Source organism: Pelophylax lessonae, assembly GCF_965119305.1.
Source record: "Pelophylax lessonae genome assembly, chromosome: 13".
NCBI classification, from domain to species: domain Eukaryota; kingdom Metazoa; phylum Chordata; class Amphibia; order Anura; family Ranidae; genus Pelophylax; species Pelophylax lessonae.
This window is the reverse complement of record NC_138780.1, coordinates 179,138,997-179,165,670: the sequence shown is the minus strand read 5'-3', so window position 1 is coordinate 179,165,670 and position 26,674 is coordinate 179,138,997. Positions and strand designations below refer to the sequence as shown.

At 47.6% G+C, this 26,674-nt stretch overlaps 1 protein-coding gene across 2 annotated transcripts in view; it reads right to left on the bottom strand.

Annotated features, from left to right (window-relative positions):
• The window catches only part of TTLL5 (tubulin tyrosine ligase like 5), a 38,012-nt gene that overhangs the window by 8,161 nt on the left and 3,177 nt on the right, over positions 1 to 26,674 (bottom strand). Inside the window, exons 2-28 of one of the 2 annotated variants that reach the window (XM_082242866.1) lie at positions 24,092 to 24,198; positions 23,888 to 23,970; positions 23,703 to 23,809; positions 21,569 to 21,699; positions 21,332 to 21,414; positions 17,957 to 18,026; positions 16,776 to 16,860; positions 12,969 to 13,070; positions 12,472 to 12,563; positions 12,285 to 12,392; positions 12,107 to 12,188; positions 10,614 to 10,675; positions 10,445 to 10,524; positions 10,256 to 10,363; positions 9,782 to 9,873; positions 9,640 to 9,702; positions 8,893 to 9,011; positions 7,558 to 7,765; positions 7,374 to 7,482; positions 7,157 to 7,303; positions 6,724 to 6,815; positions 5,768 to 5,874; positions 5,438 to 5,527; positions 5,019 to 5,321; positions 4,520 to 4,686; positions 2,556 to 2,680; positions 502 to 619 (exon numbers count right to left, since the gene is read on the bottom strand). In XM_082242866.1, the coding sequence (XP_082098992.1) occupies positions 502 to 619; positions 2,556 to 2,680; positions 4,520 to 4,686; positions 5,019 to 5,321; positions 5,438 to 5,527; positions 5,768 to 5,874; positions 6,724 to 6,815; positions 7,157 to 7,303; positions 7,374 to 7,482; positions 7,558 to 7,765; positions 8,893 to 9,011; positions 9,640 to 9,702; positions 9,782 to 9,873; positions 10,256 to 10,363; positions 10,445 to 10,524; positions 10,614 to 10,675; positions 12,107 to 12,188; positions 12,285 to 12,392; positions 12,472 to 12,563; positions 12,969 to 13,070; positions 16,776 to 16,860; positions 17,957 to 18,026; positions 21,332 to 21,414; positions 21,569 to 21,699; positions 23,703 to 23,809; positions 23,888 to 23,970; positions 24,092 to 24,198 (3,040 nt within the window). The remainder of the gene's footprint in view (positions 1 to 501; positions 620 to 2,555; positions 2,681 to 4,519; positions 4,687 to 5,018; positions 5,322 to 5,437; positions 5,528 to 5,767; positions 5,875 to 6,723; positions 6,816 to 7,156; positions 7,304 to 7,373; positions 7,483 to 7,557; positions 7,766 to 8,892; positions 9,012 to 9,639; positions 9,703 to 9,781; positions 9,874 to 10,255; positions 10,364 to 10,444; positions 10,525 to 10,613; positions 10,676 to 12,106; positions 12,189 to 12,284; positions 12,393 to 12,471; positions 12,564 to 12,968; positions 13,071 to 16,775; positions 16,861 to 17,956; positions 18,027 to 21,331; positions 21,415 to 21,568; positions 21,700 to 23,702; positions 23,810 to 23,887; positions 23,971 to 24,091; positions 24,199 to 26,674) is intronic. The other variant, XM_082242867.1, reaches the window with a different exon arrangement.

The following is a 26,674-nucleotide window of genomic DNA, read 5'->3' as shown; positions in this document are numbered from 1 at the left end:
CCCCCCTCAAACTTATACCCACTCCCAGAATCCTCTGCGGTAGAATCTGCCTTCTGGGGTAGATACAAGCCTGAATGTATCTCTGATTGGGTTTCCTCCACAGCCCAATGAGAAACCTTTCACAGGGCCAGTGGGGAGACTCCCCTCTCAGCAGACACATTTGGGAGCCATGACAACCTACCTGACAAAAAGAAAATCATGGCTCTGCTGTTAGGCAGACAAAGCCCACTATATTTTACCTAGCACCTACCTGTAGGGTGCTAAATCCATAAAAGAGCTGTGTCACCAAAATATAAAAAGATCACATCTGAGTGCAGATAGTGCAATGTTTCAGAGTTGCGCAGGGCCCCTTATCAGGAATATGAAGCCCCCCTACCCTAACCTCTGACATCATAAAACCCCCAAAATGATAAACAGTAGTGACATTTTAAAATACCTCTTTATGACACCAATCTGTGGTGTGCTGGTGACACATTTCCTATACTCAGAAAGTGAACTCACCTGGTCCCCACTCTGACTCCGCCCTGATGGAGGCCGATGGTTGGTGCCAGGTAGGTAAGGGCAGGTGTTGGTGTCGACCTCTGGGTTCCATGCCAATCGTACCCTTTGAGTACCATCCCTGAAAAAGACAGAACCGTGTGACCGTAACTGACACGTGACATGAAAGCCATGTGCTCCTGTGCTCAGTATACTGGGTGTGACTTTTGAAACGTGCTCCTGTGCTCATTGTACTGGGTGTGACTTTTGAACCGTGCTCTTGTGCTCATTGTACTGGGTGTGACTTTTGAGCCGTGCTTCTGTGCTCAGTGTACTGGGTGTGACATGTGAGCCGTTTTCCTGTGCTCAGTGTACTGAGTGTGACTTGTGAGCCATGCTCCTGTGCTCAGTGTACTGAGAGTAACATATGAGCTCTGTGCTCCTGTGCTCAGTGTACTGAGTGTGACTTGTGAGCTGTGTGCTCCTGTGCTCAGTGTACTGAGAGTAACATATGAGCTCTGTGCTCCTGTGCTCAGTGTACTGAGAGTAACATATGAGCTCTGTGCTCCTGTGCTCAGTGTACTGAGTGTGACTTGTGAGCCGTGCTTCTGTGCTCTGTGTACTGAGTGTGACATATGAGCCGTGTACTCCTGTGCTCAGTGTACTGGGTGTGACATATGAGCTCTGTGCTCCTGTGCTAAGTGTACTGGATGTGACATGTGAGCTGTGCTAAGTGTACTGGATGTGACATGTGAGCCGTGAGATCCTGTGCTCAGTGTACTGGGTGTGACATGTGAGCTGTGTGCTCCTGTGCTCAGTGTACTGGGTGTGACTTATGAGCCCTGTGCTCCTGTGCTCAGTGTACTGGGTGTGACATGTGAGCTGTGTGCTCCTGTGCTCAGTGTACTGAGTGTGACATATGAGCCATGTGCTCCTTATGCTAAGTTTACTGAGTGTGACATATGAGCCAGTTTCTGTGCTCAGTGTACTGGGTGTGACATATGAGCCGTGAGATTCTGTGCTCAGTGTACTGGGTGTGACATATGAGCCGTGAGATCCTATGCTCAGTGTACTGGGTGTGACATATGAGCCATGAGATCCTGTGCTCACTGTACTGGGTGTGACATATGAGCCGTGTGCTCCTTATGCTAAGTTTACTGAGTGTGACATATGAGCCAGTTTCTGTGCTCAGTGTGCTGGGTGTGACACGTGAGCTGTGTGCTCCTGTGCTCAGTGTACTGGGTGTGACTTATGAGCCGTGTGCTCCTGTGCTCAGTGTACTGAGTGTGATATGTGAGCCGTGTGCTCCTGCGCTCAGTGTACTGGGTGTGATATATGAGCTGTGTGCTCCTGTGCTCAGTGTACTGAGTGTGACTTGTGAGCTGTGTGCTCCTGTGCTCAGTGTACTGGGTGTGATATGTGAGCCGTGTGCTCCTGTGCTCAGTGTACTGGGTGTGACTTATGAGCCATTTGCTCCTGTTCTCAGTGTACTGAGTGTGACTTGTGAGCTGTGTGCTCCTGTGCTCAGTGTACTGAGTGTGACTTGTGAGCTGTGTGCTCCTGTTCTCAGTGTACTGAGTGTGACTTATGAGCCATTTGCTCCTGTTCTCAGTGTACTGAGTGTGACTTGTGAGATGTGTGCTCCTGTTCTCAGTGTACTGAGTGTGACTTGTGAGCTGTGTGCTCCTGTTCTCAGTGTACTGAGTGTGACTTGTGAGCTGTGTGCTCCTGTTCTCAGTGTACTGAGTGTGACTTGTGAGCTGTGTGCTCCTGTGCTCAGTGTACTGGGTGTGACATATGAGGTGTGTGCTCCTGTGCTCAGTGTACTGGGTGTCACATATGAGCCGTGTGCTCCTGTGCTCAGTGTACTGGGTGTGACTTGTGAGCTGTGTGCTCCTGTTCTCAGTGTACTGAGTGTGACATATGAGCCGTGTGCTCCTGTGCTCAGTGTACTGGGTGTGACTTATGAGCCATTTGATCCTGTTCTCAGTGTACTGAGTGTGACATATGAGCCGCGTGCTCTTGTTCTCAGTGTACTGAATGTGAAATATGAGCCGTATTGCTTAGATAGTTCTCACCTGGCTCCAGGGTTGGAGTGCTCAGCACCTGTGTGGATTGCTGTGCCCGAGAGGGGGCGGAGTGCAGACCCTACACGAATCCCACCTCCGGTGACGGCTTTGCTAGCAATGTTCAGGTTGGTGAGCTGAGGGAGAGAATTCTATATTAATGCAATTATTCGGCTTCTGGAAGTAAGGTGGAGCAAATAAACAAAGTTATAGCAGGAAGCCATAGAGTAGTCGGGAAACCTCTGGAACTGATGATAAGGATGGATCTCTGCAAATCTTGTCTTGATTAGGGATCAGTTATTTGTACTAGCAGACTTAGGGGTTAATGTATTTACATAATCTTGAGAGTGATCCCTAATAGGTTAAGGAAGATACAGACACATTGTAGACTGGCACTGAGGTGGTAATGCACATGCTGGTGTGGAATGTGGACTCCAAGTACTGGAGGAGCAACATCACCGCAGTTGGTGTTAGCTCCTGTGGAGAGCCATGTTGTGCTCGAGCGTGTTCCTGTGGATAGCAGGGTCAAAGAGGGGATGGTGTGTGTTCCTGTGGAGCGCAGGGTGGTGGAGAAGGTGTGTGCTCCTGTGGAGTATAGTGGATTGTGTGCATTCCTGTGGAGGGGAAGGTATGTGTTCTTGTGAAGTGGGGTGGTAGAAGGGGTGGTGTGTGCTCCTGTGAAGTTCAGGGTGGTGGGGGAGATGGTGTGTGTTCCAGTGCGGGGCAGGGTGGTGAAGAAGATGGTGTATACTCCTATTGACTGCCAGGTGGCGGAGTTGAGAATGTGTGCTCCTGTGGAGTGCAAGGTAGGTGGTAGAAGGGAGGGGAGGTTTGAGTGTGCTCCTGTCGAGTGCAGGGTGGTGGAGGGGATGGCGTATTTGTTCCTGTGGAGTGCAGGGTGGTGGGGGGAATGGTATGTGTTCTTGTGGAGTGCAGGGTCAGAGGGGATGGTGTGTGTTCCTGTGGAGTGCAGGGTGGTGGAGGGGATAGTGTGTGTTCCTGTGGAGTGCAGAGTGGTGGAGGGGATAGTGTGTGTTCCTGTGGAGTGCAGGGTGGTGGAGAGGATGGTGTATTTTCCTGTGCGGTGCAGGGTGGTGGAGAGGATGATGTGTGTTCCTGTGCATTGCATGGTGGTAGGGGGAAATGGTGTGTGTTCCTATGGAGTGCAGAGTGGTGGAGGGAATGGTATGTGTTCCTGTGGAGTGCAGGGTCAGAGGGAATGGTGTGTGTTCCTGTGGAGCGCAGGGTCAGAGCGGATGATGTGTGTTCCTGTGGAGTGCAGGGTCAGAGGGAATGGTGTGTGTTCCTGTGTGGAGGGAATAGTATGTGTTCCTGTGCAGTGCAGGGTGGTGGAGGGGATGGTGTGTGTTCCTGTGGAGTGCAGGGTCAGAGGGGATGGTGTGTGTTCCTGTGCGGTGCAGGGTGGGGATGGGGGGCCAGTGTGTGTTCCTGTGGAGTGCAGGGTGGTGGGGAGGATGGTGTGTGTTCCTGTAGAGTGTAGGGTCAGAGGGGATGGTGTGAGTTCCTGTGCGGTGCAGGGTGGTGCTGGTGAGGGATGATGTGTGTTCTTGTGGAGTGCAGGGTGGTGGAGGGGATGGCGTGTGTTCCTGTGGAGTGCAGGGTGGTGGAGGGGGTGGTGTGTGTTCCTGTGGAGTGCAGGGTGGTGGAGGGGATGGCGTGTGTTCCTGTGGAGTGCAGGGTGGTGGAGGGGATGGCGTGTGTTCCTGTGGAGTGCAGGGTGGTGAAGGGGATGGCGTGTGTTCCTGTGGAGTGCAGGGTGGTGAAGGGGATGGCGTGTGTTCCTGTGGAGTGCAGGGTGGTGAAGGGGATGGCGTGTGTTCCTGTGGAGTGCAGGGTGGTGGAGGGGGTGGTGTGTGTTCTTGTGGAGTGCAGGGAGGTGCAGTACTGGGACTGGAATGTGGCACAGCCACGGAACACAGATCTTAATAAGCAGTGCAGTTAGAGAGGTTAGTTACCTGTTGGGTAAACTGTCTTAGCTGAGTGAGGTTGTTTCGGCATGCTTGTTTCTCTGCCAATCGCTGCAATGATGCTGTCACTGCTCCCACATTATAGGGGTCTTCCAGCCCTTTCAATGATCCTGCAGAGTTACAGCGTGTACGCAGAGCACTTGTCTGGGCACTGGCTACACCAAGGAAGAGAAGAGTGGACATGTGAGGAGAATGCAGGAAATAGAAAGAAAAGAGTATGTGGTGTAAAACAGATGGCACTGACATACTTGCAATACAATGGCGCAGTGGTAATATAATGATATGTGTAATGCTATAACAGGAAACTGTATGAAAAAGTCAGCACTTTGAGCTGCATCTGTGAAGAAACCAATCACATTCCAGCTGTTATGCGCTTTGGAAAGCAAGCTGAAAAACAAAGCATCTGACTGGTTGTAATGGGCATCAGAGACAATGCTTTTTTATACTAGGATATAGTAAGGTTCCAGCACACTAGTGGGGTACATACCTGGTCGGGAAGAGCTTGGCCGGCTCAGTCTTTGGCTGTAGATTTGGGCAGCACTCTGGAAGGAGGAGAAGGCTCCCAGGGTAGAGGTTTGGGAACGGGGTACAGGCTGGATCCCAGGGCCAATACTGGTAGAGTGGGCTGAGCTGGAGGAAGTGCACAATCTGCTTCCTGTGGAGGGAGGACAAGACTGGTGCTGATGTGATGGGGACCTGACCAGTTGTGTGGTACTACCATCTGATAAGACACTGGTCACAGAGAGACTAGCGGCAGAGATATCAGCAGTCTCAGAGAGCCCGGCTCCTGCTGAGGCAAAAGGGGATTTTAGAAGAGGGGGCCAGCAGTTCAGGGAATGACTGGCATCTAAGAAAAAAAGAAAATTATCTTGTTGTATGGGGTAATATGACACTGTAAGAGCTCACCTGGGACATTCCTGGACTGACTGACTGCCTGCTGCTGGATGTTCAGATTACCATTTTCTGGTCTTCTGTCCATCACACCGTCCAGAGTGCCTGCAAAGGAAGACATGTTAGAAGAGGAAACTGGACAAGCAGTGGATAGGACTATAAGTGGATGGGACAATCAGCAGAAGAGACAATCAGTGGATGAGGTAATTAGCAAAAAGGACAATCAGCACATAAGACAATCAGCTGAAGGGGACAATCTGTACATGGGGCAATCGGTGTCATCTGTGCACCATACCAAAGAGAAGCCCCCCTGTCCCTTCATGTGCAAACCCCTCGACCACTCACCTGGCTGCCTCCCTTCTCTTGGCACACTGGCTGACCCACCCAGGAAGACACTGGCGGATTTGTTCTTGTGGGTATAAAAAGTGAGAACCTCCTCTAGGTCACACTCACTGAAAGACATGGCACAACCTTAGAGAGCATGCAGGGCGACATGGCAGTGGCGCAATCTCAGGCAGCATGTAGGGTAACACAGCAAAATCTCAGCATGCAGGGTGACATGGCACAACCTTAGCGAGCATACAGGGTGATGTGGCACAACCTCAGCAAGCAAACAGGGTGATGCGGCACAATCTCAGAAAGCATACAGGGTGCCGCAGCACAATCTATAAGAGCATTAGGGGTGACACGACACAACCTCAGAGTTCATGCACCGTGACGCAGCACAGCCTCAGAGAGAATGCAGGGTGACGCGGCACAATCTCAGAGTGTGTGCAGTGTGACGCGGCACAACCTCAGAGAGCATGCAGAGTGACATGGCACAATCTAAAAAAGCATGCAGGGTGACGCACCACAACCTCAGAGAACATGCAGGGTGGTGTGGCACAACCTCAGAGAACACGCAGGGTGTCACGGCACAACCTCAGAGAACATGCAGGGTGATGCAGGACAACCTTAGAGGGCATGCAGGATGACACGGCACAACCTCAGAGAACATGCAGGGTGACGCAGGACAACCTTAGAGGGCATGCAGGATGACACAGCACAACTTTAGAGAGCATGCAGGATGACACGGCACAACCTTAGAGAGCATGCAGGCAGGGTGACATGGCACAACCTTAGAGAGCATGCAGGATGACACAGCACAACCTTGGAGGGCATGCAGGGTGACACGGCACAATCTTAAAGACCATTAGGGGTGACGCAGCATAATCTCAAAGACCATTAGGGTTGACATGGCAGAAACCCAAACAGTATGCAGATTAACACAGCTGAGCCCACAGTAAGCCAATTATTATTACCTAGCTTCAGATATGAAAGCCTGAAAGTCCTCAGGGTCCACACCTTTACCTACACCGTCTGAGGAGTCTGGGGAGCTCATCTCTCGTGTCTCCTATAAGAAGCCACAACATGAGTGACACAAGAAATACAAAGCATGGCAAGGAGTGCAAGCCTGGCTACATAGGGAATGCTGGGTATTCAGTGCAGAGTACACCATATATTGTAAAACACAGAACAAAATTAAGATAAGTCTATGCACAGTAACAGCACCTAGTACAGCAAAAATAAAAGCATTCTGGGTAAACAGAAACAAAAATTCTATTTACGGATTACAGTATACCGAAAATAGTTTTGTGAACATAGAACTTCAGGTGCTAAGGACAGGAAGAACAGGATTCTGGGTACACAGAGAAGGATACAATAGAGGATTCTGGGTTTTGAGCACATGGTCACCTTGTTGTACAGGGTAATGAAGTCACCCAGCTGATTGGCCAGCATGTGACGTCTTTCCTGGAGTGGTAGAGAACGGCTTGGGAGTGTCACGCTCACAGATCGCTGCAAGTTACTGGCTGCCCGCTGCAGAAACCGCATCACCAGCTCCTGAAATAAGTGACAGGAGTCAGGCAATGCCACAGAAATCTTTTATACTAGAACGACACCAGTCACTCACCATCTGCTCCTCCTCCTTGGGGAGTGGCTCTTCTAAATCTTGTTGTCTTTCGAGACGGCTTTGCACCCGCTGCAGGTAAGTGGAGAAAGCCCAACGAGCCTGAACCTTGCTGCAAACAAAGATCATCATAATTGTGGGAAGACGGAGTACCATTCGTAATCCGCCATGTTTTCAGCAGACATACCTCAGATTTTCCCCTCTCTGTAGGATCTCCAGGATGCTGACCCGAGGAGCGGGTGGGGGAGGGGGAGGGGGAGGGGAAGGGGAAGGGGAAGGAGGCACTGTCTGCGGCTTCAGGGACGGAGGATCCGGCATCTCTTCCACCTCTTCCTCCTCCGCTTCCTCCTCCTCTTCCTGCTCAGTTGTGGAGCCCTCTGGGGGACGAGACAGCCCTGTTATAGATATAAAGAACATATCAGTGTACAATAGAAAGCTGTAACAGTTACTCCAAGTAGTTTAGAAGGAGGGGCATACAATATTTAATTACTACAAGGTGTAGGAAGATAAGCCTATGATATACCATTTCTGTTAGAGATATGGGGGAGGAACTAGCAGCACAAAATTATTATAGGAGGTGCAAAAAAGACAAGCATATGGTATCAAAAGTCTGCGATACCCTATCTAAATAGGAACTGCAGGGGAGGAGCCTGTAATACCCAATCCTAATAATAACTTTGTGAAAGGAGCCCGTGACAGCCGGTCTCAATAAGAACTGCAATGGGGGAGCCTGTGATACCCAATCTCAAAACTGCAGAGGATAAGCGTGCAATACCTAATAATAATAAGTACTGCAGGGGAGGAGCCTGCAATACTCAACCTTATTAATAGGAACCGCGGGGGGGGGGGGGGGGAAGCCTGTGATACTCAATCTCAACAAGAACTACAGTGTGGGAGCATGTGATACCTAATCTCAATCAGAACTGCAGAGGTATGAGCTTGTGATACCTAATAACAAGGAGTACTGCAGGGGAGGAGCCTGAAATACCCAACCTTAATAAGAACTGCAGGGGAGGAGCCTGTGATACTCAATCTCAAAAAGAACTGCAGAGGCTGAGCCTGTGTTACTTAATAACAATAAGTCCTGCAGGGGAGGAGCCTGCAATAACCAACCTTTGTAAAAACTGCAGGGAGGAGCCTGCAATACCCAAACTTAATACGAATTGCAGCGGAGAAGCCTGTGATACTCAATCTCAATAAGAACTGCAATGGGGGAACCTGTGATACCTAATCTCAATCAGAACTGTAGAGGTATGATCTTGTGATACCTAATAACAAGAAGTACTGCAGAAAGGATCCTGCAATACCCAGCCTCATTAAGAACTGCAGGGGAGGAGCCTATGATACTCAGTTTCAATAGGAACTGCTGGAGAGGTACAGAGGAACTCCCAGATATTTTTCCTTTCTGTGAATCCAATTGCTCAGGGTCCTCCAGATAAGTAAAACTCCTAAAATCCTATCTGCATGTAGGAAGGTTTATGGGTCACTTGTATACAGGGCAGACAGCTCTCCCTCCATTTACCTGCCCGGCGAACCAAACCATGTTTTCTGGCCTTGCGCATTTGTAGTGACAGCAATTTGCGCTCATACAAGGCAGCATGCAGCTTGGGTCTGGTGTCACACTTGTGATTAATGACCATCCTGTAGGAGAGAGGGAGATAGTCAGACTGTGCATGTCTAGGAGGTGGATAAAGGACAGTTACACTGTGCATGTCTATTAGGTGGATAAGGGACAGTTACACTGTGCATGTCTATTAGGTGGATAAGGGACAGTCACACTGTGCATGTCTATGAGGTGAATAAGGGACAGTTACACTGTGCATGTCTATGAGGTGGATAAAGGACAGTTACACTGTGCATGTCTATGAGGTGGATAAAGGACAGTTACACTGTGCATGTCTATGAGGTGGATAAAGGACAGTTACACTGTGCATGTCTATTAGGTGGATAAAGGACAGTTACACTGTGCATGTCTATGAGGTGGATAAAGGACAGTTACACTGTGCATGTCTATGAGGTGGATAAAGGACAGTTACACTGTGCATGTCTATGAGGTGGATAAAGGACAGTTACACTGTGCATGTCTATTAGGTGGGTAAGGGACAGTTACACTGTGCATGTCTATTAGGTGGATAAGGGACAGTCACACTGTGCATGTCTATGAGGTGGATAAGGGACAGTTACACTGTGCATGTCTATTAGGTGGGTAAGGGACAGTTACACTGTGCATGTCTAAAGAGTGGACAGGGAAAGCCAGGCTCATACCTACCTGTCTGGGAAAAGGTGAGTGGCCAGCATGTAGTTCATAGATGTTTTATGTTCCAGGAATGAGCTGTATCAATAGGAGAAAATAATATAATACACGCAGCCAGAATGATAGGCAAATAAATGTGTTCTACTAACACACTCACCCATATAGTGACCATGTGTCGTGTCTGGGGAAAATACGAACATAGCCCCCCCTCCTCGCTTCTTCTTCCTGGACTCTCTGCAGTATTTTTACCTGGAAACACAGGACAGTTATTTACACTCTGCACAGTACCACTTCTCTTGTATGCCGGGTGTAATTCTCAAAATCTGTTATTATTCTGTATGTTTGGACTCTGCACAGTACCACTTCTCTTGTTCTGCATTCTGGGTGTAATTCTCAGTATCTGTTCTTGTTCTGTATGTATGGACTCTGCACAGTACCACTCATCTTCTCCTATATGCTGGGTTTAATTCTCAGTATCTTTTCTTATTCTGTATGTATGTATGTATGTACTCTGCACAGTACCACTACTCTTGTTCTGTGTTAAGTGAAATACTGTACACAAAGTGCAGGGACAAAAGTAAAGAGACAGGCAAGTGTAGAGTGGCACACACGTATACACAGGAAAGCTGACCTCTTCAGTAGAAAGTCCCAGGGTGCAGCTTGTGCGATTCCCGCTTTTGTCTCTGCTCCCAGCCTGCAGGCCCGTTTCAATGTCACTGGCAGATAGGGGGCGCTGTCTCTGTGAAGGCAATCATTTACTTTTATATAATGTATGTTTTTTGAGCAAAGTTTTGATTATTTTTTCCCCAATGATTCTTACTCTTGCTTTCTGAGCCCGCTTGTCATGCAGCATGACTCCTCCACGGCCCGGCCTCTGCAGGGGGTCCTGACACTCCAGACCTGCATAATCAGCACTGTTATTCATCAAACCGACAAAAACACCCTCCCCACCTACATTATGAACAATAAACCCACTATATTATACTTACCAACCAGCGTCAGCATGTCTGAGATCATGGAGGCCTTCACCTTCAAATCCAGAGGAGCATCACTACAGGTACAATAGGGAGATTACTACTATCAGTGCTACAAAGAGACACACACTGGGCAATCACAAGAGTAACAATATATAGAGGCCCACGCTGTTCACCTTGGAGCACTGTGCAATCACCAGGGCAACATTATTTAGAGATTTACACTGACCAATACAGTGCACTTTGCAATCATAAAGATGATAGTATAAAGGGGGCGTAACTACAGGGGTTGCAGGGGTTGCTATTGCAACCAGGCCCCATGCCCTGTGCAGCTCCCCTGTGAACCTGGATAGGAGGGGCGACGGGGGCAGCATGTATAAAAATCACTGTCCTCCTTTCTCCTCCTGTAGCTGCAGGAGGAAAATGGAGGAGATTGGTTCCTCTGTATGCTGCCCTCACCACCTCCCCTGGTCCCCCCCCCTCACTGTGCTCCCTTCCCTCTCCTGCCGGCTGCTGCAGGGGATGTGTCACAATAGAGAACCAGGAAGGGGTCGGTAAACATGTAATTTACCAGCTCCTTCCTTTTCTGAATGGACAGAGTCATAGTCAGTGACATTGTAAAAAAAATAAAATAAAATTATAAAAAATGATACAATTAAAATACCAAAAAATAAAAACTACTGATACCAGTGGGTGAACTTCCAGGATCACAAAGGTCACACTTACGACCAGGCCCTGGCATTCCACCACCGTGGGGAGGCCCCAAGATGGCAGGAAGGGGACCCACAGCAGAACTTTCGAAAGGGCCCGACAATGAGAGTAAAGGGCCCCAGGATCAGTGGGAAGAGCCCAAGGCTTGAAGGGAAGGGCCCCGGCCAGGGGGCCCTTCATGGTTTCTTGCACCGGGGGCCCTGAAGGTTCTAGTTTCACCTCTCATAGTATATAGGGCCTGACACTGACCACCAGGGGGCACTGTGCAATCGCCAGGGTAACATTACATAGAGACTCACACTGACTAACAAGGGGCACTGTGCAATCACAAAGATGATGTTATACATAGACAGACACTGACCACCAGGGGGCACTGTGCAATCACCAGGGTAACATTACATAGAGGCTCACACTGACCAACAAGGGGCACTGTGCAATCACAAAGAGGATGTTATACAGAGACTGACACTGACCAGCAGGGGGCACTGTGCAATCATCAGTATTGAGGGGTTGATTTACTAAAACTGGAGAGTGCAAAATTTGATGCAGCTGTGCATGGTAGACATTCAGCTCCTAACTTCCTCTTGTTCAATTAAGCTTTGACAAAAAAAACCTGGAAGCTGATTGGTTTCTATGCAGAGCTGCACCAGATTTTGCACTCTCTGATTTTAGTAAATTAACCCCAGAGGCTTACTGTCACCATCAGGGGGCACTGTGCAATTACCAAGATGATGTTACAGAGATAGGCTCACACTCACCAGCAGGGGCGCTGTGACATCACTAGTATTCATACTCACCAGGCTAGAGATGGAGATAGATTGACTTCCAAAAGCCAGGGCTTCATATTGCTGTCAATCAGCACATCAAAACCATAGAGCTCTGCAGTAAAACAACAGGGAAACAGTAATACAAACAATTGCAGGAGGTCAGCACCACTATTTCCCCCACAAGGAGGGCACACAGCCACACACTCACCAAAACAGTTTCCTCTGTTGGCAAGTAAGGATTTACAAGCAGCAGCAATCAGAAGTTCCCCGGAGATAATGGTTTTAATGATCAAATCCTCCACCTGAGACATGAGGCCTGAAACAAGAACATCCAGCATTAGAACTAGACTGGTGACATATCAGGGTCAGGAGAGGTTTGGGGACTGTCATCGCACCTGCAGTGTCCTTTCCTTCCTGTTTTAGGTATCGAAGCATTGCGCTCATACTCCATTTATTCCCATAATCCTCCACTTCTGGGTCATCACAGCTAAGAAAAGACAGAAGAGAGTGAAAAAACAATGGAGGAGGAGAATATAAGGTTTTAGGGGTTGATTTACTAAAGGCAAATAGACTGTGTACTTTGCAAAGTGCAGATGCACTCTGCAAGAGTGGTTGCCCCAGAGCTTAGTAAAGGAGGTAAAGCTTCACTTTGCAAAGAATGGAAGATAGCAGAGCTTCTGGTCATTTACTAAGCTCTGGAGCAACTGCACTTTGCAAAGTGCATAATCTATTTGCCTTTAGCAAATCAACCCCATAGTCACTGTGCATATATATATATATATATATATATATATATATATATATATATATATATATATATATATACACATACATACATACATACACACACACACACTGTATATAGTATGTGTATTTCTGGAGCCCCAGGTACCTGACATAGTCACCACTCTTCTTATTTACACTGTAGTTGGTAAGATGCATGAACTGGTTTTTGATGTTTTTGGCTGTTCGGTCATAGCGAACTGTGGCAAACCTGCATAAAAAAAGAAAAAAAAAAAAAACATTGTGAAAAGTACACCATCAAGCTGTCAAAAATGTTTTCTTGAAGTTTATTGAGGAAGAAAAGAATTCAGAAACAGGTTATACTGATGCCTACACTGTTTAGCCTGCCCCGTATACCCCCCCCCCTTTACCCAGCATCCCTCAGTTTTGCGAGATAGCAATATACGGATCCAGAGAAATCAAGAGAGGTGGAATCTAAATTTTTTTTACAGTCTGGGCATCCTAAAAGCAACCCAACTGAGGGGTGGGCAACAGCTACTGACCAATTAAATTTAGAGTACTATCTGCACGCCAAAGGTATCTGAAGGAGCCAACTCCCAAATCAACTGCCATGATCAAGGGGAGGACAGGGGATCAACCCAATGTGGATGGAGACACCCAACAGAGGCCTGGTCAGTACACCGGTTCCAGAAGTAGCCCTCAATTAAGTAGTAACAGTCCCTCCTGGTGAACCAGACAAAAGCTCTATCCCCAGCCAGAGACTGCAAGGTAGCTTCTGTGGCGTCTTGACCCCAAATCTAGATCAAACCTTTCTGACCTCATGGACCGTTAAACTCACAATTTTGAATCCCACAGACCACCAACATGAATTTTACACTTGCTTATTTCCTGTTGCCTGTAAGTGGTGGAGTCAGCACGCCGCCTGTATCCCCAGGAAGATGTCAGCTGTGACGAAACGCATCGGAATTGGCGTGCTGACGTCACCACGTAGAACCCAGAAGGACGGGCGACAGTGCATCTGGCCGGCTATCTGTAATACAGCGCTATATTATCTGATTGAATGTGAGTTTTTTTCTTTTACCATTAAAGTATTGCCTTTACATACTTCACCATGGAAGCTTCTGCATTTTTTATATGTTGACCCCGCAGTGGATGCTGTTTATGCCCCTCATTGATTGAGTACCATTTAAGGCTGCACTTCCACTCAGCGCTGATTCGCAGCTATCCTACATCTCATTGGCCTCCTTACCTGGACCCATTGGGGATCGAGTTGAATGGTGGATTCTTTACCATCATCTGGTAAGCGCATTGGCATGTCATATTAACGGACGCACCGTGGAGGAACACATATAGTACTGCTGTGGTGGAGGACTTCACAACTTTTCCCACACTGTTATTTCACTTTAAATTTTAAATTTTATTCATTTAAGTTTTTTGGGCCCTTTACTATTAGTTTTTTATTAATTTTTTTCTCATACATATTCTTTTCTTTTCCTGTACTGTGCATCTTATTATCTTAAGTTGTATTGTTGCTATACTTGGCCTTCAGAGCCGAGTTGTATGTTTGTATCTTTTTATTATAGTTGTGCACATGTATACACCTGGTTGTGTTATTCCACACTGTCAGAGTTTTTCACTTTAGAATATTCAATATTTTTTTAATTATATATATTTATCAAATTTAGCGCAGCTACACTTTATTTATTTTATCTAGGTGTTTTCCACTTCTAGCTGCAGCTATAAACTTTTTTGGGTGTTTTAGCGCGGTTATTTTTAGAATTATATGAATTTTACATGCCTTATACACACATTGCCCCGGCTCCCTGCCCCCCTCCCCCTGGATCACACAGCTGTCTTAAGGGCTGAATATCGGGTGGTATCGGCTTGTTCAATAGAAACTGGTTGACATTCGGCCCTTGTGTACGGCAGGCAGTCTGACAGAAGTTGGCCCAACGTCTGGCTTCTGTCGAAGGGGCATGACCGAAAAAAGATCTGTGGATCGGCATCTGCCCAGCACCCTCACCCTCAGCCAATGGCTGAGAACACTGACCGATGTGTTCTAATGAGGGATTGGGGGGGAGCTCTTCAGTACTTTTTTGTTCAGCCCGTTGGGTTTTAGGAAAAATAAAATGATAGCATGTACCAGGCTTTATACACACACAATGCTACGGCTCTCTGTCCCTCCCCTCACTCTGCATCACATTGCTGCCTTACACAGAATCATCATTGGATCTCACCACCTTATCCAGCCATGTGCTTGAGCTCCGTGTTCCCTCCCACAGTCTGTAATCAGCACTACCATTGGAAGTCCCCTCGGGTATCAATGAGCACTGACAGTATTGTTTGTCAGTGGGTATTGAGAACAACACTAGAAACAACAGTGGGTGGTATACATCCACTATAATGTTGATTTGCTGGAGAACCCCTGGGGACCACCAACATTTTCTTGTGGACCATCACTGGTTTACAGATCACTGGCTGGCAACCACTGATCTAGATGCCTCTCCTTGAGCCCAAATGCCAAAGGAGAGGCTGAAGGTGACAGAGTCAACAAGAGAGAACATGGCCATAGCAAGGCAATTCCTAGACAACCCACAAGCCCCAAAGGGAGAGGAAGGGTCATTTTTATGACAAGTAAGGAAGAGAGCAAAGGTCCACCTGAAAGGTACCAGTGGGGGGCCTAAGTTGAACCACCTTGCCCATTGATGAAGCAAAGTTATGAAGCATCAGACCCAAGCGAGGTTGGCAGGAGTAAAGACCAGTCTAAGGGCTTAGGCAGTGAGTCCAGAAAAGTGACCCACTTTGAAAGGTCTCCTGTTCTTCTGCAATGGGCATGCCAGGAGGAGGCACTAGGAGGTAAGATCCAGTAAACAGAATGGATACTTCTAGGGGATGCTAAATAGACAGAACTTTAAGGAGCAAAAGAACCAGCTGGAGTGGATTCTTGGCAACCTTGTAGATCGAGAGATTCATCTGGAGGTATGGGACTCATGGTTGGCAAATAACATGATCAACAGTACCCAAAAATAGAAAACTCCCCTTTAAGTAGGGGTACAAGTTCAAGAGGCATACAATTATGAAGATACGTTCCTGCCAGGGCCGCTTAATAGGGGGGGGGAGCCACCAGCCCTCTTGTAGGGGGCCCGAGCACACAGGGGGGCCCACACAGAGAGGGGGATTAGTGATGGACAACAAATACAGAAATATTCCTCCAGCACCTGAATCTGATCTGTCCTTCTCCCTGCTATCAGCTTTTATCTGTTGAGAAAGAGACATTCGTCCCTCACTAATCCCCCTCCCTTGTGTGGGCCCCCCTCCCAGCACTGGCTCTAATTTTATCTCTACTCAGGAGTTTATTTGTAAATTGTAACTTTGTTTCTCTCTCTCTATATCTCTCTGATCACTGAGCTTCAACTGCCCAGCCTGTATATTTTTCTCATCTCATCTTCTTTTTTATTTAACATAGTTTTTTTTTTTTTAGATTTAGCAGGAATTATGTGAGTTATGTTATATTTGTGTCTGATAATAGTGATTTTGTTGTAATTTTAGCTAAATATATCTTTAATATTTTCTTGGGGGGGCCCTGCCAGGTAGTCTGTACGGGGCCCCGCAATTTCTAACAGCTGCCCTGGTTACTGCCAAGGGAAGAACGAGAGTGCGGGGAACTCAAACAGGACTTGGCTGATTGGAAACAGCCCTGTTAAAAGACTGATGAGGAACAACTGAATAAGATGTTTATTTCAGGAATCTGTCTTGATAGCTACAAGGGGTGACCTGAGCACCCGAATGCTGGCAGGGTACACTGACCAGGGACTCTGCTGAATGAATAAACAGCCCCCGACTCAAGCTCTGCAGTCTTAGTGAAAAGCAGGATTTGAATGCAATGCAATGCATTGCAGTAGAAGAAGGAGCAGGGTGGGGTTCTTGTAGCTTGTGTGAAACTGGCCATACTTACCTAGTAAGCCCTTCTTCATACAGGTAAATGACCAGAGGATCGTACCAGGTGATTAGCACATAGAGGCGGACATCAAACTTAAACCCTAGAGGAGGGAAAACAGTGAGTTTTAGACAGCAGGCTTGCACCTCCAAGCTACTCCCCTTCTCACTACCTGCTTACCCACCAAAGCTCTGATCATTTGATCCAGATCACATCTCACCTATATACCACCCACCCAAGGATCGTATGATCATGACCATATCTTCCAGAATCGTATCCTCATCACCCGCTCAGAGGATAATAAGAACCCTACTCACCTTTACACCACCTGCTCTCCTCCTCACCATTCACCAGAGGATCACCTAACCCCAACTCACCCCTTACCTATATACCACCCACCCCGGGATCCGATGACACTCCCCCCCCCCCCTCACCTCCTCATCAACCACTCAGAGAAACATAAGAACCCTACTCCCTTCTAAACCACCCGCTAACCTCCTCACCACCCACCAGAGGATCATATGACCCCGCTCACCCCTCACCTATATACCACACACCTGAGGATCAGATGACGCCCCCCCCCCGCTCACCTCCTCACCACCCACCAGAGGATCATATGACCCCAGCTCACCCGTCACCTATATACCACACACATGAGCGTCAGGTGATGCCCCCCCCCGCTCACCTCCTCACCACCCACCAGAGGATCATATGACCCCAGCTCACCCCTCACCTATATACCACACACCTGAGGATCAGATGACGCCCCCCCCCGCTTACCTCCTCACTACCCACTAGAGAGGATTATATATGACCCCTACTCGCCCCTCACCTATATACCACCCACCCAAGGATCTATTACACCCCCTCCCTGCTCACCTCATCATCACCCGCTCAGAGGATGATAAGAACCCTACTCCCATCTACCCCACCCGCTCACCTTTTCACCACCAACCAGAGGGTCTTTTGACCCCAGCTCACCCCTTATCTATGTACCAGCCACCCAAAAATAGGATGATGCCCCCCACTCACCTCCTCATCCCCTAAGATCATAAGAACCCTACTTACCTCTACACCACCTGCTCACATCCTCACCACCCACCAGATCATCAAATGACCCCCACAAAACCTTCTCGCCACCTTCTCACCTCCTCCACATACAAACCCTCTACCAAACTACGAGGGCTTCTGAGGCTCACCATCTATGAGTAGAGGGTTACCGATGTAACGAGACACTAGAATATTGTCTTCCAGGCTTATCTGTGAGGGCTGGAAGAGAGACAGAAAGTTAGGTATCAGTACAAAGCAGGAAAGAAGAGGGGTATACTCCAGGACCTGTAAAAGCATGGATTCTTAACCTGCGGCCCTCCAGCTGTTGCGGAACTACAAGTCTCATCCTGCCTCTGCCTTTGGGAGTCATGCTTGTTTACCTGAAGCTTTGCAATGCCTCATGGGACTTGCAATGCCACAACAGCTGGAGGGCCACAGGTTGAGCACCCATGTGTTAAAGTATAACTAAAGGCAAGATTATACCCTAATCCCTCTCACTCTGACCCCCCGACTGCTGGACGCAGGCTTCTCTGCTAGGAGACTTTCTGACCATAGCCCTTATTTGGTGACATTCAGGCTCCAGCATGGGCGCCCTCCACCAGCCTGGCGGCTTAACCCAACCTGGCTTACCCTCATTCCTGAGGAGAAGGACTTGACAGCAGTCTGGAAGCAGTTTTTTCATGACAATGACCACACTGCCCCTCCTCCGGCGGTCTGGGAGGCATTTAAACTTCATGTCAGGGCGACCCCTTATCTCCCGTATCAATAAATTGAAGTCTAACTCCACAACGGCCCTTATCCAAGCCTCCCAAAAATTATCCTCTGCTGAGCAGTCCTATGTAGCAGACCCTTCGCCCCCTAAGGCTGCACAGCTTAAATTGATGGCTAGAGTGGTTACCCAGTTAGAATACGAGAGGGCCAGGAGGAAGCTTTTCTTTCAAAAACAAAAACTTTTTGAGCATGGGGAATGAGCGGGTAAACTTTTGGCTTATTTGGTACACAGCGAGAAGAGCAAGACATTTTTTTGGTTTTGGTGGAGTGGAGAGGGATTAGAATGCTTGTCAGTTTTTATTGCTGTCTGTGACACTGTTAAAGCGGAGTTCCAGCCATTTCACTCACCTGTCCAACGGTCCAGCGATGCGGCCGCCCCGAAGCCTCGATCCTCTCCCTCGGCGCCGGCATCACTGCTGTGGGCACCCGGCTGTGACAGTTTGCAGCTTCAAAGCCGGGTACCCACTGCGCATGCGCGAGTCGCGCTGCGCGTCTTGATTGGCCGGCAATCTTCTGGGACCTCTGACATGTCCCAGAAGATTGCAGGGAGGGAGGGGGAGAGGAGAACTTCCGTTCGGGGCGCCGCGGCACTCCGAGCGGAAGTGGGAGCAGGTACCTGTCAAAACTAGGTACCCGCTCCCCCCCCAAAAAAATGACATGCCAAATGTGGCATGTCAGGGGGTTAGAATACCTAAAGCGGAAGTTCCACTTTTGAGCAACGAGCGGCCCCGCTGGGCGGAGTGGTTTATGGATCCTTCCTTAATATAACCTGCACTGTGAAAAGCAACACAATTTAGATGACGTTGGACTGCGGGTTAAAGAGGAAGTAAAGTCCAAAAAAAAATCCGAGAAAAAAAAAGCCCTGTAAAGAGAAAGGCATAATGAGCTAGTATGCATCGCATACTAGCTCATTATGTAGTACTTACCTTAAAACGAAGCCCCCGCCGTGCCGCCACCTCAGCGACAGGACGGCGACATGTCCTGCCGTCCCGCTTCCGGGTTCGCGTCCTCCGGCCATCTGATTGGCCGGAGGCGCGATTACATCACTCCCGCGCATGCGCGCGGGAGCCGCTGTTCACGGCACTGAGCTCTGAAGGAACGGCACGGGTGGCCGTTCCCTCAGAGCGCCTGCGCCGATGACGTCATCGGCAGTTTGCGCTGTAAATATCTCCTAAACGGTGCAAGTTTGGGAGATATTTATAGCACCTATAGGTAAGCCTTAATATAGGCTTACCTATAGGTAAAAGTTATACAAGAGGGTTTACAACCTCTTTAAGTTGTACCGGCTGGATCGGTATCGTTGGGGGTGGAGCCATATCTATCCAGACAGGCTTGTTTGAGATCCCCTGCATTTATGCTCCATTGAATCTTTATTTGAGGTGAGCACCCACTCACAAGGGGGTGCACAGTTGTTGTCGAGCTGTGACAATCTGGTCACTCACGTTTGGGGAAGCACTAGCCACTCTTAGGTGGCCTGAGCACTTATTTAGAAGAGTTTTTCTCATCACTAAGCACTACTTGGACTTTCTTATTGGACTTTTATTTATACACTTTGCAACATTTTTTGCACTTTTTATTATCATTGTTTTCTCCACACATTTATATATTTTTTAATATTTGCACGTCACATTATTTATTGATTTGAAGTGCTACTGATCATTATTATATACTTACGTATATATATTTTTTATCTTTGTTCATTTATTTCACTGGTTGTTAGGTAATTTTTACTCATATTTGCGCAACACTATTTATTTTTTTAAAGGGAAATCTCCCCAATGGGACACAGATGGCTAAAAAAAACAAAAAAAAAAAAAACCCTACCTTGCTCTAAGGCCCCTTTCACACAGGCGGACCGTTCAGATCCGCCTGTCCGTTTTTTTGGCGGATCTGAACGGTCCCCCCATGCATCTCTATGGGGGATCGGATGTCAGCAGAGACATGTCCGCTGACATCCAATCCGATCCGTCAAATCTAGACGGATGGAAACCCTATTTTCCATCCGTCCAGCGGATCGGATGAGAACGGACTGACGGTCCGTTCCCATCTGATTTCCCCCATAGAGATGCATGGGGAACGGACAGCTGTGTCTCCGCACACAGCGCGGAGACATAGCGGTCATCCTCCTGCTCAGCGGGGGATCGGCGGCTCGATCCCCCGCTGAGAAAAGCGGAGTCCGTTTGACGGACTGCTGTGTGAAAGGAGCCTAATAAAATAAAATAAAACGGAATTTTTGTAAAATCTTACCGTAAAATTCCTTTCTCTGAGTCCTCCGACAGTCGCCGCCCCCCGCCCCTCTTTTGGGGTTTTTGTGTACTCTTACTGCTATGCTAACAAACTGAGTTGGGAATGCTGGTGCAGGGAGGTATTGACTAGTGGGACAGCCCCTAGGGGTGTGTCTATGCTAAAAGCTTTTGTTATTAACAAATCTTGTGCCTAGCTACTCCTGCGGAGCAAAGGTCAATACCCATTGGTGAAGACTTGTGAGTGGGCGGCGACTGTCGGAGGACGTAAGAGAAAATACGTTTTTCCTGTCCTCAATCACTGACAACCACAGCTAAAAATCCAAGACACGGGGACTGGTACATAAATACTGAATGCACACTTGGAGAGAGACAGCTTGAGACACGCAAATTTCTATGGCAGCTCAACATAGAGAGAACAGAGGGAAAAAGCACGGCAAGACAGGCACACAGGCAGTAGTAAGAGAAAATGGCTCACAACAGCTAGACAATATTGTTACCGTGACATACAGAGTTCACCAGATAGATTCCCCGTCCTCTGGATGATGCCACTGGCTTTACAATCCAAGGGCCGCGGTCCTTAGAATAAGCATCTGCAGAAAGAGACACTGATGGGAGATTTCTTCACATATTTGTATATAAAAACTCAGAGATTCCCCATCCCCAGCTGCTAATAGTACAATTGTCCTATCATAAGAAGTATTCAGCAGAGTCTTCTTCTAGTACAGAATAGATGGTGACACTTACTGCAGAAATCCTGGTATTCTCCGGGGAGCAGATAAGTCTGGGGCTGCAGGCTGAAGTTGCATACACCATGCGTTTGCTGCATACGCTGTACATTCTTATACAAACGATCCTTGCGGGTCAGCTCGTAGGACCTAAAACACACAAAAGTGGATGGGAACATGAAAGTACATCTCCCTGGATAACCAGCACTTTCTAAACGGATGGAGGGTGTATAATAAAGGATTAATGGAGATCATAACACTGAGGGTCAGGACACTTTCTCCCTCTTGCCACCCGATGGCATCCCATATCATTTCTACTGTTCAGCCTGCATAGAATTATTCAGGTGGCACCTAAACAGGGGTCACACAGCCTGGAAGATTTTTTAAGAAAGATGACTGCCCAACATTTCTGCAGCTTTATTATGCTGATACAGAGACGGACAAGAACCTTCTCGCTACCCGCTAACTTACTTCCAGAGATAAAGGCTGCAACAGGGTCCTAGGCACGGTAGCGGCTTTGGCCCCCCATCCCTTTGACTGACATGGATAAGGATTGGAAAAGACATGGTTTGGAACATGCATGGATTGAACAGGCCCCACTAAACACCAACTGCCTAAATACGTCTTTCCTATTTTTAAATAGGAAACATGTTATACTTACCTGCTCTGTGCAGTGGTTTTGCACAGAGCAGCCCCGATCGTCCTCTTCTTGGTTCCCCCACCAGCACTCCTGGCTCCTCCTCTTCTCTGAGTGTCCCCATAACAAGCTGCTTGCTATGAGGGTACTTATGCATGCTTGCTCCTGAACCCCGCTCTATGTGTCCATAAGACATACAGCCCCAACCCCTGCTACCTCCTCACTGGCTGTATTTGACAGCAGCGGGAGCCAACAGCTTTCGCTGTCGTCTCTCAGCCAATGAAGAGGCAGAGACCCAGGAGAGCAGCTGCTCTTGTGCACAGCACTGGATCATGATTGGTCTCAGGTAAGTAAAAGGGGAGGTGGGCCATGGCAGGAGCTGCATACTGAAGGTTCTTTACCTTCAGCCTTTAGAATCACTTTAAAACCGCTTGCTGATCACAATACATATATATATATATATATATATATATATATACACACATACATATACACACACACATACATATATATATATATATATATATATATATATATATATATATATATATATATATATATATATATATATATATATATAGCAAGTGGTTTACCGGGGTTATGGCTAAAGCTATTAGCGACAGCGGGAGGGGTTGTTCCCCGGGTGGCCATAGAGGTGAAGAGAGACCAGATCCTCTCGGATCACCTCTATGATCTTTGAGGACCGGAGTCTAGGAAGGAAGTAAACATTTTTTTTTTCTTTTGCTTTTAAAGGTGGAGGAGAGATTTGGGGTCTTATAGACCCCAGATCTATCCATAAAGAAAAAAATTAAAGGGACAGTGTAAAAATAAAATAAATAAGAAAAAAAAAAATGTAAAGCGCCCCCATCCCTCCCTGCTTACATGCTGAAGCAAACGCATACACAAGTCGCGCACACATACTGTATGTAAACGGTATTCGTAACACACATGTGTGATATCGTCAGGAACGTTACAGCAAGACCAATAATTCTAGTGCAAGACCTCCTCTCTAACTCTAAACAGATAACCTGTAAAAATGTTTAAAGCATCGCCTATGGAGATTTTTAAACATTGTTGTTTGTCGCCATTCAGCAAAACTGCGCAATTTAAAGCGTGACATGTTCGTATCTATTTACTTATCGGAACATCATCTTTTAGATTTTACCCGAAAATTAGGTTATAAATCATGAAAGTGTATTTTTTCCCAAAAAATTGCTTTTGAAAAATGGCATTGCAAACACCGTGTGAGATAAAAAAAAATGATCGCCATTTTATTCTCTAGGGTCTCTCTGTGTTTGGGGGCTCTAAGTAATTTTCTAGCAAAAAAAAAAAGATTTTTTACTTATAAACAAAGAGGGCCAGGAAAGTCTTTGTCTTCAAGTGGTTAATGCAGGAGCATAAAAGTTGTAGCTGGACCACCTGGAAATCCCCTGGGCCTAGGCTGCTGTCTAGTTTGCCATGTGAATTATCAGGCTCTGTTACGATGTCACACTATGAATTCCCATCATGCCCATACCTGGGAAAGTGGTTGACTCTCTGGAAGCTCGTCAGATTTCGCAGGAGATGTGGCTTTATGTGTGATCCTGTCCACATGAGGTTAAAGTCATTACTATTGGCATTGACCTGGGAAAGGAGATAAGATGTTATCACAAGATGGCGGTGAGAAGATTTACGGAAGATATACAGACTTGTGTATCTCACCTCCTGAAAGCCATGAGCAGAGAGAATGTTGCGCACCAGTCGACTGTCTGTACGCACCATCTTGAAAGCCAGGCGGTAGCGTTCTGTGGGGGAGCAGTGAGAGATGTCAGAGAACACAGAAAAAAGCTTCAAGGATCCTGACCAGACCATGGACTCATGGGCCCAGATCACATGACTAAGCACTGACAGCTCTGCTAGCCTTACCTCCCACGGTGCGCCATGACGGCTCTTTGGTGAGGATGGCCTCCGGGTGGAAGACGATTACGGGTACTCTGCGAGAGACTCCAGTCCAGAGGATGCGGGGGGTATCCCTAGACAGAAACACAGAAAAGGTAGTGAGTATTAGGGATCGACCGATTATCGGCAAAACCGATATATCGAGGGCCGATATGCACTTTCCCCGATATATCAGAATTGTCCCCAGAGGTGACCAATATTCCCAATATTTCAGAAAATGCTTGTACCGGAGTGATGCCTTCAGCTAGAGGCATCAACCCGGTACCGGCGTCCATAGCCAACGGTTGGCCGTCTTGTAATGACAGCCAACGCGGCTGAGAAGCCACTCGGCTGTCATTACAATGAGTGGGAGGGGACGCCCCCCCCCCTCCCGCGGATTGCCCGAGTCTCCCGTCCCACCGAGGCAACCAGCCTGTATGGCCACCGAAGACCCGATCAAAGTCGCATACGGCTCTGATGCAAAATCCCCGAAGTGATGTCCTGACCGGGTACTCGGCGCCAGATTAAAAAAAATGCCAGCATTCAAAACAGCCAAAACTTGGCATTTTTAATGCTTTTAAGTGCAGAGGAGGGGTTTGGGGTCTTTTAGACCCCAGATCCCTCCACAAGAGTACCGGTCAAGTAAAAAAAACAATGTAAAAACATTTTTTCTTAAATGTACGAAAATATCGGCCCATACCGATACGCGATGACCACAATGTCGGTATCGGCAATGAAAAAACAATATTGGTCGATCACTAGTGAGTATACTGACCCTCAGAGACAGAAAATACACAAATTCAGGGACATCGCTGATATAGAGAACATTTATTGGGAATACCGAACAGATGGTGACAGAGCATAACCAGGGAAGAGAAGGAAAGCGCAGCACAAGCTGAAACCTTCATAGGAAGAGCGAGCAGCCCCGGTGCTCCCTTCTTTATAACAGCCAGTACCTGGCCAGCTTCATTAGGGCCTGTGCACATGGGTATCTGGGTGTATCAGAGCTGCCTCTCCCTTAAAAGTCAATATGAATGCAAAAGCAGCTGAAGGCGGTCAGACGGGAAAACACTGGATACATCTGAAGATATGGCTGCCGTCCTACGATAAGATAAGTAGCTAAGTCTACATCCTACTAGCACCTGACTGGTTGCTATGGGCCACTGTGTAATTTAAAGCAGTATTAATACCAAAGACACAAATATAATACATTGAAACTTACCAAGCCTTAAAATGTGGTGGCTGCATTGGTTTCCTTTTTTTTAGATACTTTTTCCTTTATTTTTAACCAGGTGATCTGGCCAGTACCACAGCTCCTGTCTTAGGCCCCTTTCACAAGGGCTTTCAGATCCAGTCCGCCTGATTGGATGCTCCATGCACCTCCATGGAGCAGCGGATGTCAGCGGAGAAATCTCTGCTGACCTCCGCTGCTATCCGATCCAATCCTGTCTGTGAAATCCGGACTGATGGAAACCCTATTTTACATCTGTCTGGAGTAGGGATCGACCGATTATCGGCAACACCGATATATCGGGGTCCATCTGCACTTTCCCCGATATATCAGAATTGGCCCCTGAGGTTACCGATATTACCGATATTTTGGGAAAATGCTTGTACCAAAGTGATGCCTGCAGCTAGAGGTATCACCCCGGTACTGGCATCCATAGCCGATGATTGGCTGTCTTGTAATAACCAATGTGGCTGAGAAGCCACTCAGCTGTCATTACAAGGAGCGGATGGGGACATCTCCCCCCTCCCACCGCCTTCCATGGCTTGCCCGAGTCTCCCATCCCACCAGGAGACCCGGGCATCCTACCTGCACGGCTGCCGAAGAGAAGACCCGATCAAAGCCGCATTCGGCTCTGATCGGGTCTCCATGTAAAAAACCCGGAAGTGATGTCATGACTTCCCTTCCGGGTACTGGGTGCCAAATTCAAGAAAAGTGCGAGCATTCAAAACAGCCAAACTTGGCGTTTTGAATACTCTTAAGTGCAGAAGAGGGGTACCCCCAGATCCCTCCACAAGAGTAGCTGTGAAAAAAAAAATTGTTTTAAATGTCCGAAAATATTGGCCAATATCGGCCGATACCGATATTCGATGACCAAAATATCGGTATTGGCAATATAAAAAACATATCGGTCGACCACTAGTCTGGAGGATCGGATAAGATCGATCTCCCATAGAGGGGAACGGGGCTCTGACAGCTTTGTCTCTGCAAAGAAAGTGGAGACGGACCTGTCATCTGCCTGCTCAGCGGGGATTGGCCACTAAGCAAAACTGAGTCCGTCGGGCGGAGTGAAAAGGGCCTTAGGGTTTTTCCTCTGGATTGAAGAGCAATGGAGACATCTTTGGACAGCAGCATTGTCAGCCTGGTGAGAGGGTAGTGTTAGATGCATTAGTGGATTTAGATGGAATTAAATACCAAATTTTTATACCTTAAAGTGGAGCACCACCCAAAAGGGGAAGTCCCTCTTTAAGTATTCCTTCCCCCCTCCCCTGACACTTTTGGAATGTCATTTTTTTTAAATATTTTTGAAGGGGGGGGGGGCAGGTACCTAGTTTTGACAGGTA